The sequence below is a fragment of the Rhinopithecus roxellana genome, chromosome 8 (assembly GCF_007565055.1).
Source record: "Rhinopithecus roxellana isolate Shanxi Qingling chromosome 8, ASM756505v1, whole genome shotgun sequence".
Lineage (NCBI taxonomy): Eukaryota > Metazoa > Chordata > Mammalia > Primates > Cercopithecidae > Rhinopithecus > Rhinopithecus roxellana.
Genome location: NC_044556.1, coordinates 124,254,777 through 124,272,257, shown reverse-complemented (window position 1 = coordinate 124,272,257; position 17,481 = coordinate 124,254,777). Strand labels below are relative to the sequence as shown.

The window sequence follows — 17,481 nt, the reverse complement described above, 5'->3', positions numbered from 1 at the left end:
TTGTATCCCCCCAAATCAATGTGAGATAGAAGTGGCTCATGGAAATCCTTCTTTTCCAAAAGTATTGGCCCATGTTACTCACTGCAAATTGAGTTGTGTGCTTATAACAACTCTAATCATTATATTCTGCTTGCTGTATCACTACTTCATTCTGGTTAGCACAAGTATTAATATGAGGGCAGACCCCTGAGAACACAGTGATAGGACAGACATAAAACCCTGGTGCCAAAAATTGCCTCCCGATTACTCTTCCCCAAGGCCTGAAATTACCATTATTGGAACCTCTTCATGTTAAAGAATAATAAAGAGGCTCATTTTCTAAATGTGTATGGTATTATTTGTCTTGAATCATTTTATCATGAAATAAGAAGTATTACTTGGCAAAAAAATCAACTAGACAGAGCACTAACACGGCAAAGACTGAAAAATTTTCCCTTTCTCTTTTCTGACCTTTGGAATATTGAGTATAGCAAACTATTCAAAGCATCCAAGTGGGTGCTAAGTAATAGTGCTAGTAACACTGCATTTAGGTAACAGTGCTAGTAATAATGTATTTTAAACACTATCAAGGCTTTAAAAATACATATCAATGTAATAGTATGCAAGAAATCTCTTGTAATATTTATGTATGTGGTGATACCAAAACCCATAATAATGGCAGCTAGTCAGTGAGAGAAATGATCACCGTTTCTGTTTTGGGAACACCGGAAGACCCTGACCTCATGTGCACAAACTTTAACATCTCAGTTGGAGGCCCTCCATAAGTAAGCTTCAGACTACCACTCCTCACACATTTCATATACAATGATCTTGCTTTCTCCTCTTAGTTGTTAATGTTGGCTTTCTCTTCTACAAAGGCACTGAGGGTTTGAAATTCCTGAGCAATCACTTGAATGCCCTAACATCTAAGTTCACACTTTTAAATTCTGCTGAAAAGATACCAAACAATACCAATTCATTTATCTTCAAATTGGCTTAATTTTAAACCTAGTATATAATCAAGATTTAATTGGGTTTAGCCTTTATGAGTACACACTCAGAAAACAGATGATCCTGGTTTAAATCCTGGCTCTACCAGTTTCTGGCCACGTAACCAAAGTTACTTAACCTGATTAAACCTCTGTTTCGTCATCTGTAAAAACAGAGTAATAGGCCAGGCACGGTGGCTCACCCCTGTAATCCCAGCACTTTGGGAGGCTGAGGTGGGCAGATCACGAGGTCAGGAATTCAAGACCAGCCTGACCAATATGGTGAAACCCTGTCTCTACTAAAAATACAAAAATTAGCCGGGTGTGTTGGTGCATGACTGTAGTCCCAGCTACTTGGGAGGCTGAGACAGAAGAATTGCTTGAACCCAAGAGGCAGAGGTTGCAGTGAGCCAAGATCACACCACTGTACTCCAGCCTGGGCGACAGAGCAAGACTGTATCTCAAAAAAAAAAAAAAAATAGAGTAATTATAATAGTACCTTCCTCACATGTTTAGATAAGTTGTTCAATGGCCATCAAACAGTAAGTGTTCATTAAATGTTGGCCATTATTATTGCTTTTTTATATCCAGTTATTAAATAAAACTTAATATGTGATATCCAACATAGGTAATCAAGAAAAGGAAAAGAATATTGGAAGTTTTCATGACTTGAGAACAGTTTTCATACATTCTCTAAAAAATACAGGATTTTATTGGTGCAATATTCAGTTATTAATTCCATATTATAACAAATTTAGCCAATGCTCTATCTTTATAAAATTTATATACTTTTTATTCATTTATCCAAGTATTTAAAAAGAAGCAGTAAAGAGTAAGAACATGTATTCTAGTACCAGATGTACTAAAATAATAATAATAAAATTATAACATTTTATTATTTTATAAAATAAAAATAATAAAATTAATTTTATAGCCTCCATCAAGTTACGTAACTTTTGTATCTCAGTTTCCTCAACTGCAAAATGAAGATAATAGTACCTAAACCTCATAAATACCACCTAGAACAGTGCCTGGCACTGAGAAAGTGCTAAGCAGGAGTAAGTAGCTAAGTATAAAGCTCTGTGTTCCAAGCACTCTACTAGATGCTGGGGATTCTGGGATAAACAACACAGTACTTGTTATCAAACGGGTCAAGACAGACAACTGCAGTATAATTTGCAAAATATCTAGATACAAACAACCCTTTAGCCCTTGGATGTACACAGAAATGGCTTCTTTCATAATATATTTTTCAAAAAAAAACAGAATATTGGCCAGGCATGGTGGCTCACACTTGTAATCCCAGCACTTTGGGAGGCTGAGGCAGGAGGATTACTTGAAGCCAGGAGTTTGGGACCAGCCCAGACAACTAAGCGAGACCCCGTCTCTATGAAAAATAAATAAGACAAGATAAAATTAGCCCTGAGTAGTGGTGGGCACCTGTAGTCCCAGCTACTTGGGAGGCTGAGGCAAGAAGACAGCTTGACCCCAGGAGTTGAAGGCTGCAGTGAGCTATGATTACAGCACTGCACTCCAGTCTGGGCAACACAGCAAGGTCCTGTCACCAAAAACAAACAACAACAACAACAACAAAAATACTGAATGTTGAACATTTAACATAATTTAAAAAATGATTTAAAAAAATTTTTAATGATACATTTTATTTTCTCCTTCAGAAGATAAGCAAAAATTATATAATTTGAAGGATTTTCTTTCACACCAGTGTTTTGATAGTACAAATTAACTTGTCAGCAGCAGTTATTAAAGATTTCGGTCAGGCACAGTGGCTCACGCCGATAATCCCAGCACTTTAGGGAACCAAGTCAAGATCACTTGAACTCAGGAGTTCAAGACCAGCCTGGGCAGCATAGGGAGACCCCCATCTCTCCAAAAAATTTTTTTAAGTAGCCATAAACGATGGCATGTGCCTGTAGTCTCAGCTCCTCAGGAGGCTAACATGGAAGGATCGCTTGAAACTAGGCAATGGAAGATGTAGTGAGCCAGGATCACACCACTGCACTCCAGTCTGGGTGACAGAGTGAGACCCTGCCTAACAGAAAAGATTCGGAGGTGTTAAGAATTTTCTTGGTAAGGCTGCCACCTGCTGGACAATCTTAAATTCCACTGTTTACAGTCTGATTTAAACATATTAAATACCACATTTAACCCAATGAAATGCAAACTTTTTTTTACCAACATAGAAAAATCCAAGAATTTACAAAATCTTGTGTATCACAGGTAATTTGATCTGTTATGCTGAACAAAGTATTGCTTAGGGAAGAGTCATTCACCTGAGTAAATTATTAGTCAATTAACATTTGGATGTTTACAGAGATTATCTAACAAAATCAGTGGAAAAGGAAGCAACGCAATTTAACATGGATTCAGTAATTACTGTTGGATATACGAGTCCATGGTTGCAAGTGTCAGATATCAGCATCAGCAAAATAGTTATGTTAAAATAAAAGCAATGTAATTTAGCCATTCCACAAGTACACATCTCTCAAAACATGTATACAATAATACAACTCTTCTGTGTCAATTAAAAAAGAAATAAAACCAATATAGTATTAATGTATTCAAAATAATTTTAAAAACAATTGTCCTAATGTGTACAAATGTGTACTCATGTTTTTGGTAAAATATCTAATGATAGTAGCATATACTGATTCAAAAGGCATTTCTCTCAACTCAGGCAGAAGTTGACATAATGTGCTCTGGAAAAAATACCTTAAAATTATTCAAAAAGTAGCTTTAATGATGATGAAGACACTGATATTAAAGATTATGAGAGTCTGATAAAATTGTTTTATGAATATAAGAGTGGGCAAAAAGTAACATTTCTAAGTTATTGTTTTGTGTAATATATTTAAATGTGTGTGCAAATGTTTTACCCAGTTAGCAAAGAACATACATAGAATTAGGCATTCAACTATTTCACCTATGTTTGTCTAGGTTTCTATATTCAAGTTGCTCAAACTTGGAACTTACTGAGAAAAGGAAGGATTGCCTATCTTCACATTTAGGCACAGTTTAGGCATAATATACCACTTAATCATAAAAGTCCAAGATTTTAAAATAACACTTATTCAAAGTTAATTAACTCAATACCTAGTACTTCTTTGTCTGTGTTGCTACAGACTTGTTAAATTGAAAGATGCTTTGTTAGGCTAAAAAGGATGATGATGCTTTAAAAAATGATGGAGGCATGTCATAAAGATAGGGTTTGAAGGGGCTCCAACTGGTTGATTCTGGGGCAATCTGAACACCAAAATAATTAGGTACTTCAATCAATTATGTAGTACTGGGGGGAGGAGGGGGGTTAATTTAGGGATCTGTACCAATAACAAGTAGTTAAATGGAAGAAAAGGGAAAGATCTGGTTTACATCCGAATGCCAAGGACTGAATGCAAAATGTAGAGAGAAGGCAAGAGTTGAGAAATTAATCATTTTGCAATCATCATAGTACAGACTAGATCCAACAAGAATCATAAAAGAATGTTAAATTAAGGAGGAAATTTTGATGAGGAGCAGGATATATTTTCGTGGTTGTTTTTTTTTGTTTTGTTTTGTTGAGATGAAGTCTCACTCTGCCACCAGGCAGGAGTGCAATTGGCTCACTGCGACCACCACTTCCTGGGTTCAAGAGATTCTCCTGTCTCGGCCTCCTGAGTAGCTGGGACTACTGGCGCCTGCCACCATGCCCAGCTAATTTTTGTATTTTTAGTAGAGACAGGGTTTCACCATGTTAGCCAGGATGGTCTCCATCTGTTGACCTCCTGATCTGCCCGCCTCGGCCTCCCAAACTGCTGGAATCACAGGCGTGAGCCACCGCGCCCAGCATATTTTCATGATCTTAATGTGTTTCTTCACAGACTGCTTACCAGTTGCAAGGGAGAAAAAAAGTAAACATAGAGGGAAGAAATCAGACATCTTAACTATGTAATCAAAATTATCATCATCATCAAGGGACAGATGGCTATCAAGCGCCTCCAGATGTGATACTCTGTGAAGGACGCATAACTTATGCAGCAATATATAATCTGAATTTAATCACAAGGAAATATTAAACAAAGCCAAAAAAATGGGCAATGTTATATTAAAAAGAGGAAAAATGGATATATTCTCCAAAAACGTCCACGTCTTAAGAGACAGAGGAAGGCTGTGGAAATGTTCCAGGTTAAAGAAAGCTAAAGACATATGGTAACTAAATGCAATATCTAATCCTAGAATGAATCCTGAACTGGAGGAGGGAAAAGGATATTATTAGGTTAACTGGCAAAATAGGAAGGTAAATGGAAGGTAGATTAAAAGTAGTGTATGAATGCTAAATTCACGTAGGTTGATAAGTATACTGTGGTGACGTAAGCGATATCCCTATTCTTGTAAAATATACACTAAAGCATGTAGGGGAAAAGGGCCATGATGCATTTAACTCACTCTTAAAAGTGTTCAGGAAAACGATTGTATGTGTATAGGGAGTAGCAGGGAGAAGAGAAAGAGAATGCAAGCTGGGCGCAGTGGTTCATGCCTGTAATCCCAGCACTTTCGGAGGCTGAGGCAGGTAGATCATTTGAGGTCAGGAGTTCGAGACCAGCCTGATCAACATGGTGAAACCCCATCACTACTAAAAATATACAAAATTAGCCAGGTATAGTAGAGCACACCTGTAATCTCAGCTACACAGGAGGCTGAGGCAGGAGAATAGCTGGAATCCGGGTGATGGAGGTTGCAATGAGCCAAGATCAGGCCACGGCACTCCAGGAGGGCTGACAGAGCGAGACTTTGTCTCAAAAAAAAAAAAAAAGAAAGAGAATGCAAAGCAAATTAGGTAAAATGTCTCCAATATATGAGATTTTAGTAACATTGGTAACACTGAGATATTGGTAACAATCTTGGTAAAGAGTATACAGGTCTCTCTACTAGTTTGATTGTTTTTAACTCTTCTGTAAGTTTGAAATTACTTCCAAATAAAAAGTTTAAAACATTGCTATATATAATGCTTACCCCTAAAAACTAAAAGGTTCCTATATGTAAAATGTAACCATATTATTTTGGAACCGTAATATTCAACATCAAAAATACCTTATCTTCAACTCTTTTTCATCGATTTTAAGAAAATCATCAATTTTAAGACTCACCATTATTTTTTATATCTCATAAAAAAAAGTGACAACTATAATCATAAGATGCCTCTCAAAAGAAGACATTTATGCAGCCAACAAACATATGAAAAAAAGCTCATCACCACTGGCCATTAGAGAAATGCAAATCCAAACCACAATAAGATACCATCTCACGCCAGTTAGAATGGCGATCATTAAAAAGTCAAGAAACAACAGATGCTGAAGAGGATGTGGAGAAATAGGAACACTTTTACACTGCTGGCAGGAGTATAAATCAGTTCAACCATTGTGGAAGACAGGGTGGCGATTCCTCAAAGATCTGGAACCAGAAATACCATGTGACCCAGCAATCCCATTACCAAAGGATTATAAATCATTCTACTATAAAGACACATGCACACGTATGTTTATTGCAGCACTATTCACAATAGCAAAGACTTGGAATCAACCCAAATGCCCATCAATGACAGACTGGATAAAGAAAATGTGGCACATATACACCATGCAATACTATGCAGCCATAAAAAAGATTGAGTTCATGTCCTTTGCAGGGACACAGATGAAGCTGGAAACCATCATTCTCAGCAAACTAACACAGGAACAGAAAACCAAATACCACATGTTCTCACTCATAAGTGGGAGTTGAACAATGAGAACACATGGATCCAGGGAGGGGAACAACACACACCAGTGCCTGACAGGGTTTGGGGGCAAGGGAAGGGACAGCATGAGGACAAATAGGCAATGTATGTGGGGCTTAAAATCTAGATGACAGGTTGATGGGTGTAGTAAACCACCATGGCACAGATATACCTATGTAACAAACCTGCATGTTCTGCACATGTATCCCAGAACTTAAAAAGTATTTTTTAAAAATGCCATCAATTATAAGACAAACTACAATTTCAGAGATGTTCAATATGAAAACACATGCATATCTTAAAATTGATAAAAGATGGTTTTTACATATGGCCAAACTTTGCAAGCAATTAAAAACACATGCATGCATCACTGTACCAAGATGCTGAATAAAACTTTTCCTGTTGCCTGGCAGAATTCAAAGTTGGGAACAAAGTGGAGCTAGACAGCCTACCTTCTAAAAAAAACTGCAGATAATTGGGGGCCAGATACTTTCTCCCAGATTTAAGAAGAACAGAAATGGCCATGATGCCATCAGCCAGCGACTAAATTGCCTCCCACTCTCATCCCAGTCTAGAGACTATGGAGGTAAGAGGGAAGTGTCATAGTATACAGCAGTCTTGATGAAGAGGCTTTTATTTCTCTTCAGCATCACCAACTTCCCTGGAAATACAGAAATATCTGTATTTCCAGTTTCTGCCACTACAAATAACACTTCAAAGTTAAATAAACATCTTTTGTTGTTTGACTGAAGTACAGATTGACTTCAGTACTTGCCGATAATTGACTGAAGTACCTAATTATTTTACTGTTCAGATTGCCCGAGAAGTAACCAGTTGGAGCCCCTTCAAACCCTATCTTTATGATATGCCCCCACCATTTTTTTTTAGCACTTCCTTTTTGGCATAATAAAGCAACTTTCAATTTAACAAATATGTAGCAACAAAGACAAAGAAGTAGTAGGTATTGAATTAACTTTGAATTAGGTTTATTAATAAACATCCTTACAGATATGTCCTTAAATAGTGATACTTCTATTTCCAATAGCACAGATTTCCTAAAATAAGACTTATGTGCCCAATTATAGGTATTTTTAAAATCTTTATATATGCTGCCTGATTTTCAAAAAGGACATACATATATTTTACATTTCCATTAACAGTATGAGAATTCCTTTTCCCCATACCCCCACCATCACTACGTATTTTTGCAATCTGGTATCTTAAGGTTACTATACTTCACATTTCCCTATATTTTTGTGAATGAGGACCTCTTTACATATGTTTGTTAGCCATCCAATAGCTTTCCTCTCATCTATTTATACTCTGACCTGTTTTTCTCCTCTGCTTTCTGCCAATTGTTAAGAAATTTATGTATATTGTAGACATTAACTTTTCCTATATCATCTATATTTCAAATTTTTTTCCAGAACTATCATTTCTTATTGACTTCATTTATATCTTTTGTTCTACTGTTCCTTTGTTTTCTGAATGGCTTTCCTGTGAATTGACACACAAGTATATGCATATGTATTTATATATTTTAAAAATATGTATCTTTTAAAGTTTCTGAAATTCCAGCAGCTAAGTGGCAGAGTAATCGAAAGTAACTGAAAAAGTATTTATGCTGTAGGTAAATAAGGAACAAGAAAAAGGGATGTGAACAAACCCAGTTGTAGCAGTTATGACTGAAAAACTAAAGCCATTTCATGTTTACTTACCCCAACAATTGAGATTTTCAATGAACCAGTTACATCTAACTTAAAGTAGAGAAAGTATTATTAATTATTCTCATTTTTAATTGGAGAAAATGAAGCACAGTGAAAAGCCACACTGAGCAATGCATCTGAGACAGTAACAATGTCAATACAAGTTTTTGGTAGCATTTAGGAGCAAGCTGCTTACCTTTCAATAGCTAATTCCTTGTTAGAAAGTTGCTGCACTGTAATCACAACCTTCTTCTCTATTCCTTGCTTTAATTTGAAATAAAATTTATCTCTATCCTTAGGCACAGGGCTGAAATATTCAAAAGGAATAGGAATTACCAATAATCTAATAAAATGATAAAATACCTATTCCACGGTTAGAACAAAACAACGAAGTATTTAAGCAACAACAATCTTATTCTTAAGATATACTAAACTCTCACCTTGCCACAGGCAGCAAACTATAAATTTTATAGTCAGTAACACAGCCATTATTATTTTTTAAATTGAGTTTACAAGAGCCTTATATTTTGTCTGCTAACCAAGGTTAAAAGCAAGATCTTAAAAATCACAACATGGCCAAGCGCAGTGGCTTACACCTGCAATCCCAGCACTTTGGGAGGCTAAGGCAGGCGGATCACTTGAGATCAAGAGTTTGAGGCCAGCCTAGCCAACATGGTGAAACCCCATTTCTACTAAAAATACAAAAACTAGCTGAGTGGTGGTGCACGCTTGTAGTCCCAGCTACTTGGGAGGCTGAGGCAGGAGAATTGGTTGAACCCAAGAGGCAGAGGTTGCAGTAAGCCAAGATGGCACCGCTGCACTCCTGCCTGGGCGACAGAGCAAGACTCTATCTCAAAAAAAAAAAAGAGAGAGAGAGAACATGATAAATTTCAGTTTTAAAACAAATTTAGGAATAATGTTTACTTAAAATTGTTAAGACTGTCACATGTCTGGTTTAGCTGGTTGGGTGATCATAAGTGCCTGTAAAACAGTAAAATCCAAAGCAAAGAAAGTGAGAAAAGCATACTTTTAGACACATAGAATTTGAGATGACTGTGATGTATCCATGAATATATAAATAAAAGATGGCAAAGAGATACATAACAGGGACAAGTTAATCAAATTCTAGCCTAGGCTAGACCATTCTTACAAATTAATTCATTAAAATAATCAATGTATAAAATATGGGTTGTCTTATCTAAAAAGAAAAAATATCTTGAGCAACTTTGACATGACCTCAATTTCTATGTCTGTAAAGCTACAGATAAAATACCTAGCTAGCAACTACTCTTAGAATTAAAGGCTCAGCTAAGGAAAAAAGTTGAGCATTAAATAATATAACTGTTTCCTATTAACTGTCTATATCTGAACTGGAGGAAAGCATTCTAAATATACAAAAGAAAGAAATGGTTAATTAAGTGGTGATCAAACCATATATTATCAGTTACTGTTAAAACCAATTTTGATTAGCACACTTAACATAAAGAAAAAAAGGTAAATATATACAATTGTGCAAAAATTCTCCTAGAAATAAACAAAGGGAACAGACCAAAGTTAAAAGTGACTGTGGCTGACAAGATTACAGTTTTTATTCTACTTTTATTATTTTACTAAATTTTCTCAAGTATCAGTATCTTTTAAATCTTTAAGAAAATAAGTATCTGACCAGGCGCGGTGGATCACACCTATAATCCCAGCACTTTGGGAGGCCAAGGCAGGCAGATCACCTGAGGTCAGGAGTTCGAGACAAGCCTGGCCAATATGGTGAAATCCCGTCTCTCCTAAAAATACAAAAATTAGCCAGGCATGGTGGCGGGTGCCTGTAATCCCAGCTACTTGGGAGGCTGAGGCAGGACAATCACTGGAACCCAGGAGGCAGAGGTGGCAGTGAGTCGAGATTGTGCCATTGCATACTCCTGCCTGGGTGACAAGAGCAAAACTCCATCTCAAAAAAAAAAAAAAAGAAAAGAAAAGAAAAGAAAAAAAAAGGAAAGAAATATCTGACAAGCATGAGAATAAAAATATTCATTTGCCAGTCAAATATTTATCAGTTTGAGGCTTTATGCCAACATTGTATAGTTTCTTGAAACTTTGTGTGAACCTATATTATACTCCAGACACAATGCTAATTTTTAATCTTTCCAAATGCCTCACCTGAAGTTTCCTTTTCCATCGTCTTCTTTTACCTCCAAAGAGACACTGAAGGTAAACACATCACTGTCAGGGGTAGGAATAACTGAGTCTTTAACATCAGACACTTGTCTGGAAGACCGTTTGAATGCTGTACAGAAACTATACAAAATTCTGCTTACCTAAAAGAATAAAAAAGGAAATACCATTAGGCAAAGGTTTTAATTACATTCTGATAGCCTTCTCTCCGAACTCTTGAATCTATAATTTTCCATGACCACAATTTTCTTTAGCAGAATATATATATTTATATATATAGTCCAAGTATTTATCAGATGTTTAGAATTACATGACATTTTCATCACTTGTGCATTTAAAAAAAGAGGGTGTGAACAACTTTTGGTGGTAAATGTAGACCATCTAAACTCTAAATTATTACAACCTAAAAACTATCATCAATGTGAAGTCCAAGAAGGGAAATATTGCAGAAATATCGCTTAAAAAGTAAATTAACAGAATTTTTTACTTTGAAATTAACAATGGGGTATCATTTCACTTCACGGAAACTTAAGTTCAAATCTGAGGAGGGCTTTCAAATGTACACAAAGTTCAACAGTAAGCACCACCAGCTTACATACTGAAGACCAGAAGAGAACTATGATTTAGGAGCTGCAACTAGAATCCAAGCATCTTGAGAACGAAGAAAGGCAAGAGGGCCGGGCACGGTGGCTCCACGCCTGCAATCCCAGCACTTTGGGAGGCCGAGGTGGGCAGATCACGAGGTCAGGAGTTCAAGACCAGCCTGGCCAGCATGGTGAAACCCCATCTCTAATAAAAATAGAAAAAAGTAGCAGTGCATGGTGGTGCACACCTGTAATCTTAGCTACTTGGGAGGCTGAAGCAGGAGAATTGCCTGAACCTGGCAGGCGGAGGTTGCAGTGAGCCATTGCGTGACTGCTCTAGCCTGGGTGATGTACGACTCTGTCTCAAAAAAAACAAAAAGAAAGAAAGAAAAGAAAGAGAAAAGAAGGAAGGGAGGGAAGGAGGGAGGGAGGGAGGGAGGGAGAGAGGGAGGGAGGGAGGGAAGGGAGGGAGGGAGGGAGGGAAGGGAGGGAGGGAGGGAGGGAGGGAGGCAGGAAGGAAGGAAGGAAGGTCCTTTCACTTAAAAAAAATTATCTTTCAAATATTTGCTTGCTTCTCTCAACTCTGACATTTAAACATGGTGATAAAGATATTGAACTAATTTAAGTTCACAAAATAAACTATATTTATAGATATTTCTAGGCTTCAAAATATACTATGAAATTGAATGTATCTTAAGATGATTTACTAAAACGATGTTGGTATCTGAATCTTCCCAACACTCTCTCACAAACAAGGTTTTAGCCAAGTCTCCAAGTTCTCTTTTCACTTCCCTCAGTCTCTGGGGGCTAGATACAGAACCACAGAATAAAGTAGATACTGGCTTTATTGCTAAAGCTAGTAACATAAAGAGCTACCGGCATTTTTACTCAATGTTGTTGTGCTATAAAAGTGTTGGGTTCCGGCCGGGCGCGGTGGCTCAAGCCTGTAATCCCAGCACTTTGGGAGGCCGAGACGGGCGGATCACGAGGTCAGGAGATCGAGACCATCCTGGCTAACACGGTGAAACCCCGTCTCTACTAAAAACTACAAAAAACTAGCCGGGCGACGTGGCGGCGCCTGTAGTCCCAGCTACCCGGGAGGCTGAGACAGGAGAATGGCGTGAACCCGGGAGGCGGAGCTTGCAGTGAGCTGAGATCCGGCCACAGCATTCCAGCCTGGGCGACAGAGCGAGACTCCGTCTCAAAAAAAAAAAAAAAAAAAAAAAGTGTTGGGTTCCCAGAATGAATGCTGAAATGGTCTTATTCTTATCTATTCTATTGGTATTAGGCCACTCTACTGACTACTTTTATACATACATACATATATATGGATATACATATGTGTGTGTGTTTGTGTGTATAGCTCATCTTCTTTCCTTAAAGTGAAGAAGTACTCTAAATCCAACACTTCTCCAACAGTTATTCTCCTTCTTGGTTCCAAAAGATGCATCAGATCATCACAAACTTGTGAGCTTGAAGCACCAAAGATTCTCCAAATCTCTCAGCCCACCCACAGGTTGTCAATGAAAACAAGGTGAAATATGATGGGTTAAAAAAATATTTTCAATATGTCACACTGGAAATCATAGGTAAGAAGAATGCTGTGAACATTAATAAATCCCTCACTCTAGATAAAGTGAATTCAAAGTACTTGTTGAACTGTATTAGTCTAGGAATATAATATTTGTAACTTGCTTGAAACAGGAATACTCCCTATAACAGAAGAGTATGTTAACATATGAGGTCTTTCGTTTTCCTTTGTTTCATTCACATATTCTGCCACTTTTTCTTGTACAAGCACACACAGTCTAACACATTCAAAAACTTCCGATTGCCACATTTATACCCATTAATCAATGATTACCCTAAAGTGCCTTCCCAATGCCAAATAGTTTAACTTTTAACAACTCTACAGAAATCCTACCTGCCAGTCTAAAGTTCAACTTCTGCAATAGCACCATATTTATATCATAATGTTCCTAAAATTTCTTCAGTATTTTACCATGCTATCCCCATTTTAATCTTGTATGAGTAAAAATAACAAAAGCAGCAAAGGATTGATGCTAATAAGAACTATAGGCCTCAAATCTTATACAATTAAGACAATGATAAACTCATTCCTTCAACAAATACTATTTGAGCACCTTCTGTATACCAAGTATTAGTCTAGGTGCCAAAAAACACAAGAGAGAACATACAGCCTATACTTCAGCAAATGTAAGCTGAATGTGCTTGGGGATGGATGAGAGGGAATCATTAGGTAAGCTAAAAGCAGAAAGGTTCAGCCTCAGCTGGATACTTACTGGATTTAGCCCAATAATTCAAGTGTTTATAGAGGAAAACAGAACCAAAGAATATGCTAGAAACATGTCATTGAAGACTATGCCTACAAGGTCAACTATAAACAAAGACTTTAAACTACTTTTAGTTCTCTGGGTATTCTCCACTTGCTACTCCTAAATGAAATATAAAGTCTACTGTCTGCTTTTTATACATTTAACTTCAGCATATTTTTGTTTTGTTTTGTTTTAAGGAGTGGGGAGTTTAACAGCAAAGAAAGAAGGGCAAAGAAAAAAAGCAGCAGCTCCCCTACACAGAGACAGAGGGAGAGGGGCTCCAAAGCCAAGAGACAGAACACCACCTGCCACAGATACTAACCAGGTATATATGCAGAGGCTGGAGGAGGCAATGCCTGATTTGCATAGGGCTCAGGGGATGGGTTTGACTAGGCACGTCATTCAAGTAGCAGGCGGAAAAAGCTGGCCCGCCCACCCTAGCTTTTAATACGCAAATACAGGGTGCCATGATGCTCTCCACATGCAAGGATATGTGTGGGCAGCCATGTTGCCAGGAACATGTGGGACAAGGGCAAGAAGGCCGTGGGAATTGCCATGTCGGGTGGACCCAGTTTCTAACGGCTAGCATTTACATATTATAGGTTGCTGGCCTGGCTCTAAGAGTCAGGGCTTTACAAGAAACTTTTCCAGAGATGCTTTAAAAAATGAAAATTTCCCAAGGACCCCTTTTCCTCTCTATATGCCCAAAATAATATCTTAACTCCGACAACATTCCCCACTGTAGAGATGCCACAATAACTGCTGTTAGGCGGTTTTGGGCCAAGACTCTTTCTGGCTACTTCCAGACAAGTGTATTTTTAAGAAAGCACTGTATGTGAAAACAGAGGAACACCTGTATGTAATTTTGTATACACTGGTAGAGTTAGACCCCAGCCATATTTAATCTTTTTTCCCATCTCTTCTTTTTCACATTCTTTATGTCAGATCAGCCAGCTTGTCACATTAGAAGGCCATATCAAAAAAAGTCAAAGAACTTGGCAAATTCTAAAACAGACGGCAAGCCTTCAAGAAATTCTTTATAGAAAGGTTAAGTATACGGAACTGAGCCAGAGTGACAGAGAATGATGGAGAAAAAAAAAATCAGACTCCATCTTTCTCTCTTTTGGAGAAAGAATCTGACAGTACATTGATTGCATTAACAGCAATCAAATTGCATTTAATACTACATCTTACAAGTTGCCATTTCTACCAAGAGTTAAAATAAATTGTGAATTCTAGAGTCTGTGAATAAGCTGAAACAGTAATCCAAGAATTAACAAGATAAACTTCAGAAACAATGACTATCAGTATCTTAGGACAAACTGGATAACCAATTACAGTTGTCCCTTGGTATCCATGGGGGATTGTTTCCAGGACCCCCCAAAACTCCCAGATACCAAAATCCATAGATGTTTAAGTCCCTTATACAAAATTGTATAGTATTGCATATAGCCTACACACATCTTTCCATATACTTTAATCTCTAGATTACTTATAATACCTAATAGAATATAAATGTTATGTGACTGGTTTTTATACTGTATCATTTAGGGACTAATGACAAGGAAAAAAGGCTATACATATTCAGTACAGATGAAACCATACATTTTTATCAAATATTTAAAGCCGTGGTTAGTTGACTCCATTCATGTAGAACCCACAAATATAGAGAGCTGACTGTACAACAAGAAAAGAAAATTAAAAACACATTCCATGGCAAACACTTCAATATATGTCACACTATTAAAACACATACACAAATAGTCTTGAACGGGCATTTTCTTTGCAAAAGGAAAAGGTTTATTGATAAATAATACAATCTTACTCCAGAAAACAGTATCTATAGAAAATACTAAACACAAAACTGTGTATCTGTTTGAGTTTGTTGTTGTTATTTTTGAAGAGGTAGGGAGGACAGCACATGTAGATATCTGGAATGGAGATACACCAAAATCTTAACTGTGGTGGAATTTTAAACACCTTTTATTTTCTTTTTTATTTCAGTATTTTCCAAATTGTCAAATATGTATTTACATCTTAAAGTCCAAAACACTGTTATTAAGTAACAAAGGTATTTATTTAAAATAAATAACATAGCTAGTTTCTCCAAGATGAAGTCTTTTCATTAATATTGGTGAAAGATAACCCACTCGTTTAGAAACACCATATATCAAGAAAATGTTCACTCAAGGCCAGGCATGGTGGCTCACGCCTGTAATCCCAGCACTTTGGGAGGCTGAGGCAGGTGGATCATTTGAGGTCAGGAGTTCAAGACCAGCCTGGCCAACAAGGTGAAACCCCATCTCTACTAAAAACGTAAAAATTAGCCAGGCATGGTGGCATGCGCCTGTAATCCCAGCTACTCAGGAGGCTGAAGCAGAAGAATCGTTTGAACCCAGGAGGTGGAGATCATAGTGGGCTGAGATCTTGCCACTGCACTCCAGCCTAGGAGACTTCGCTTAAAAAAAAAAAAAAAAAAAAAAAAAAAAAAAAAGTTCACCCAAGAAATAAATGTGAAAAATACATACCTTGAAAGGTATGTATTAAAATTTTTAAAACAACTAGCTCAAATACATTATTCATGGGAAGGAGCTAAAATAAGAGGCACATTACCAGGAAACTTTTTAAAAATCATAAAAATCAACTGATTTAAGGAAAACATGGACAAGATAACTTCCGATTTATGTTCCAAAATGAGGCATTTAGCTAACATACCAATTAAATATTTGTTTAGAAATGATATTTTCCACTGGGTGCGGTGGCTAACACCTGTAATGCCAACACTTTGGGAAGCCCAGGCAGGTGGATCACCTGAGGTCAGGAGTTTGAGAGCAGCCTGACCAACATGGTGAAACCCTGTCTCTACTAAAAATACAAAATTATCCAGGTATGGCGGTGCGTGTTTGTAATCCCAGCTACTTGGGAGGCTGAGGCTGGAGAATCACTTGATCCCGAGAGGTGGAGGTTGCAATAAGCCAAGATTGTGCCATTGCACTCTAGCCTGGGCAACAAGAGTGAAACTCCATCTCGAAGAAAAAGAAAAGGAAATTTTCCCATGCAAGGAACAGGTTTTCTTTTATACAGTGTCATATCTGCAACCCCAATGCAATAAGAATAAATATCTTCCCAATGATGCCCTTGATATTTATCAAGAAATATCTCTGAAGGCCTTTAACACCAGATGATAAAAAACATGCTTCTATAATGTAACACTCAAGAGTTTCTAATACTGAATAGTATCCTAAAACATACAAATATCATCAAAATCTGCTTTGAATAGAATGGTTACACTAGCTAGTAGAAACAAAATCTTAAGACTCAACCCTTTAAAAGTATCTTTTAAAAGTTTTATATAATACATCCACAAAGATGCAACAAGAACAGGTGCCTCCTTGTATTTTTTTCACTACACTTTCTGATACCTTGCCTAGTCTGCAATTCTTCAGCAGAAGCCTAGCATATCATTCTCCTTATACAGAGATCATTGACCTCAAGATACTTCTGGTTGGATTGTCCAACTATTTTGCCATAGATTACTGAAATCTACTCCAGCAGGGTCCTGTAGAAGCACAGCAAAGTGTTTGTTGCAAGTCAAATGTGTCCTAACCCTTCTGTGGGACCTCCTAATCCTTGTGTCACAGGTGTCCAAGAGAGTCATCACCCTCACTGGGATTCCCTTCTACCACTGTTGGTGCCTGGAGTTTGGGGGTTTTATAGTGAAATAAGCATCACAGTGACAGTAGTGGCAGCCATGCTGCTACTCCTGCTTCAGAAATCTTCCTTTAACGACAAACCTCTTCAGCTCTCATCCATGAGCTCTGTGAAAAAAAAAAATAATAAATAAATAAATAAATGCGTGGCATTGCTGCACAGCACATACTTAAGCAGTAAGACTGTTTGTCACCTGGTTCCTGAACTATCTGCCAACAGTTTGCGCCCATCAAGAGGGAC

The 17,481-nt window shown here is 37.4% G+C and overlaps 1 protein-coding gene across 2 annotated transcripts in view; it reads right to left on the bottom strand.

Moving 5' to 3' along the window:
• The window catches only part of RABGAP1L (RAB GTPase activating protein 1 like), a 781,286-nt gene that overhangs the window by 676,515 nt on the left and 87,290 nt on the right, over positions 1-17,481 (bottom strand). For both annotated transcript variants that reach the window (XM_010367378.2, XM_010367376.2), the window contains exons 6-7: positions 10,596-10,753; positions 8,638-8,748 (exon numbers count right to left, since the gene is read on the bottom strand). In XM_010367378.2, coding sequence (XP_010365680.1) covers positions 8,638-8,748; positions 10,596-10,753 — 269 coding nt within the window. The remainder of the gene's footprint in view (positions 1-8,637; positions 8,749-10,595; positions 10,754-17,481) is intronic.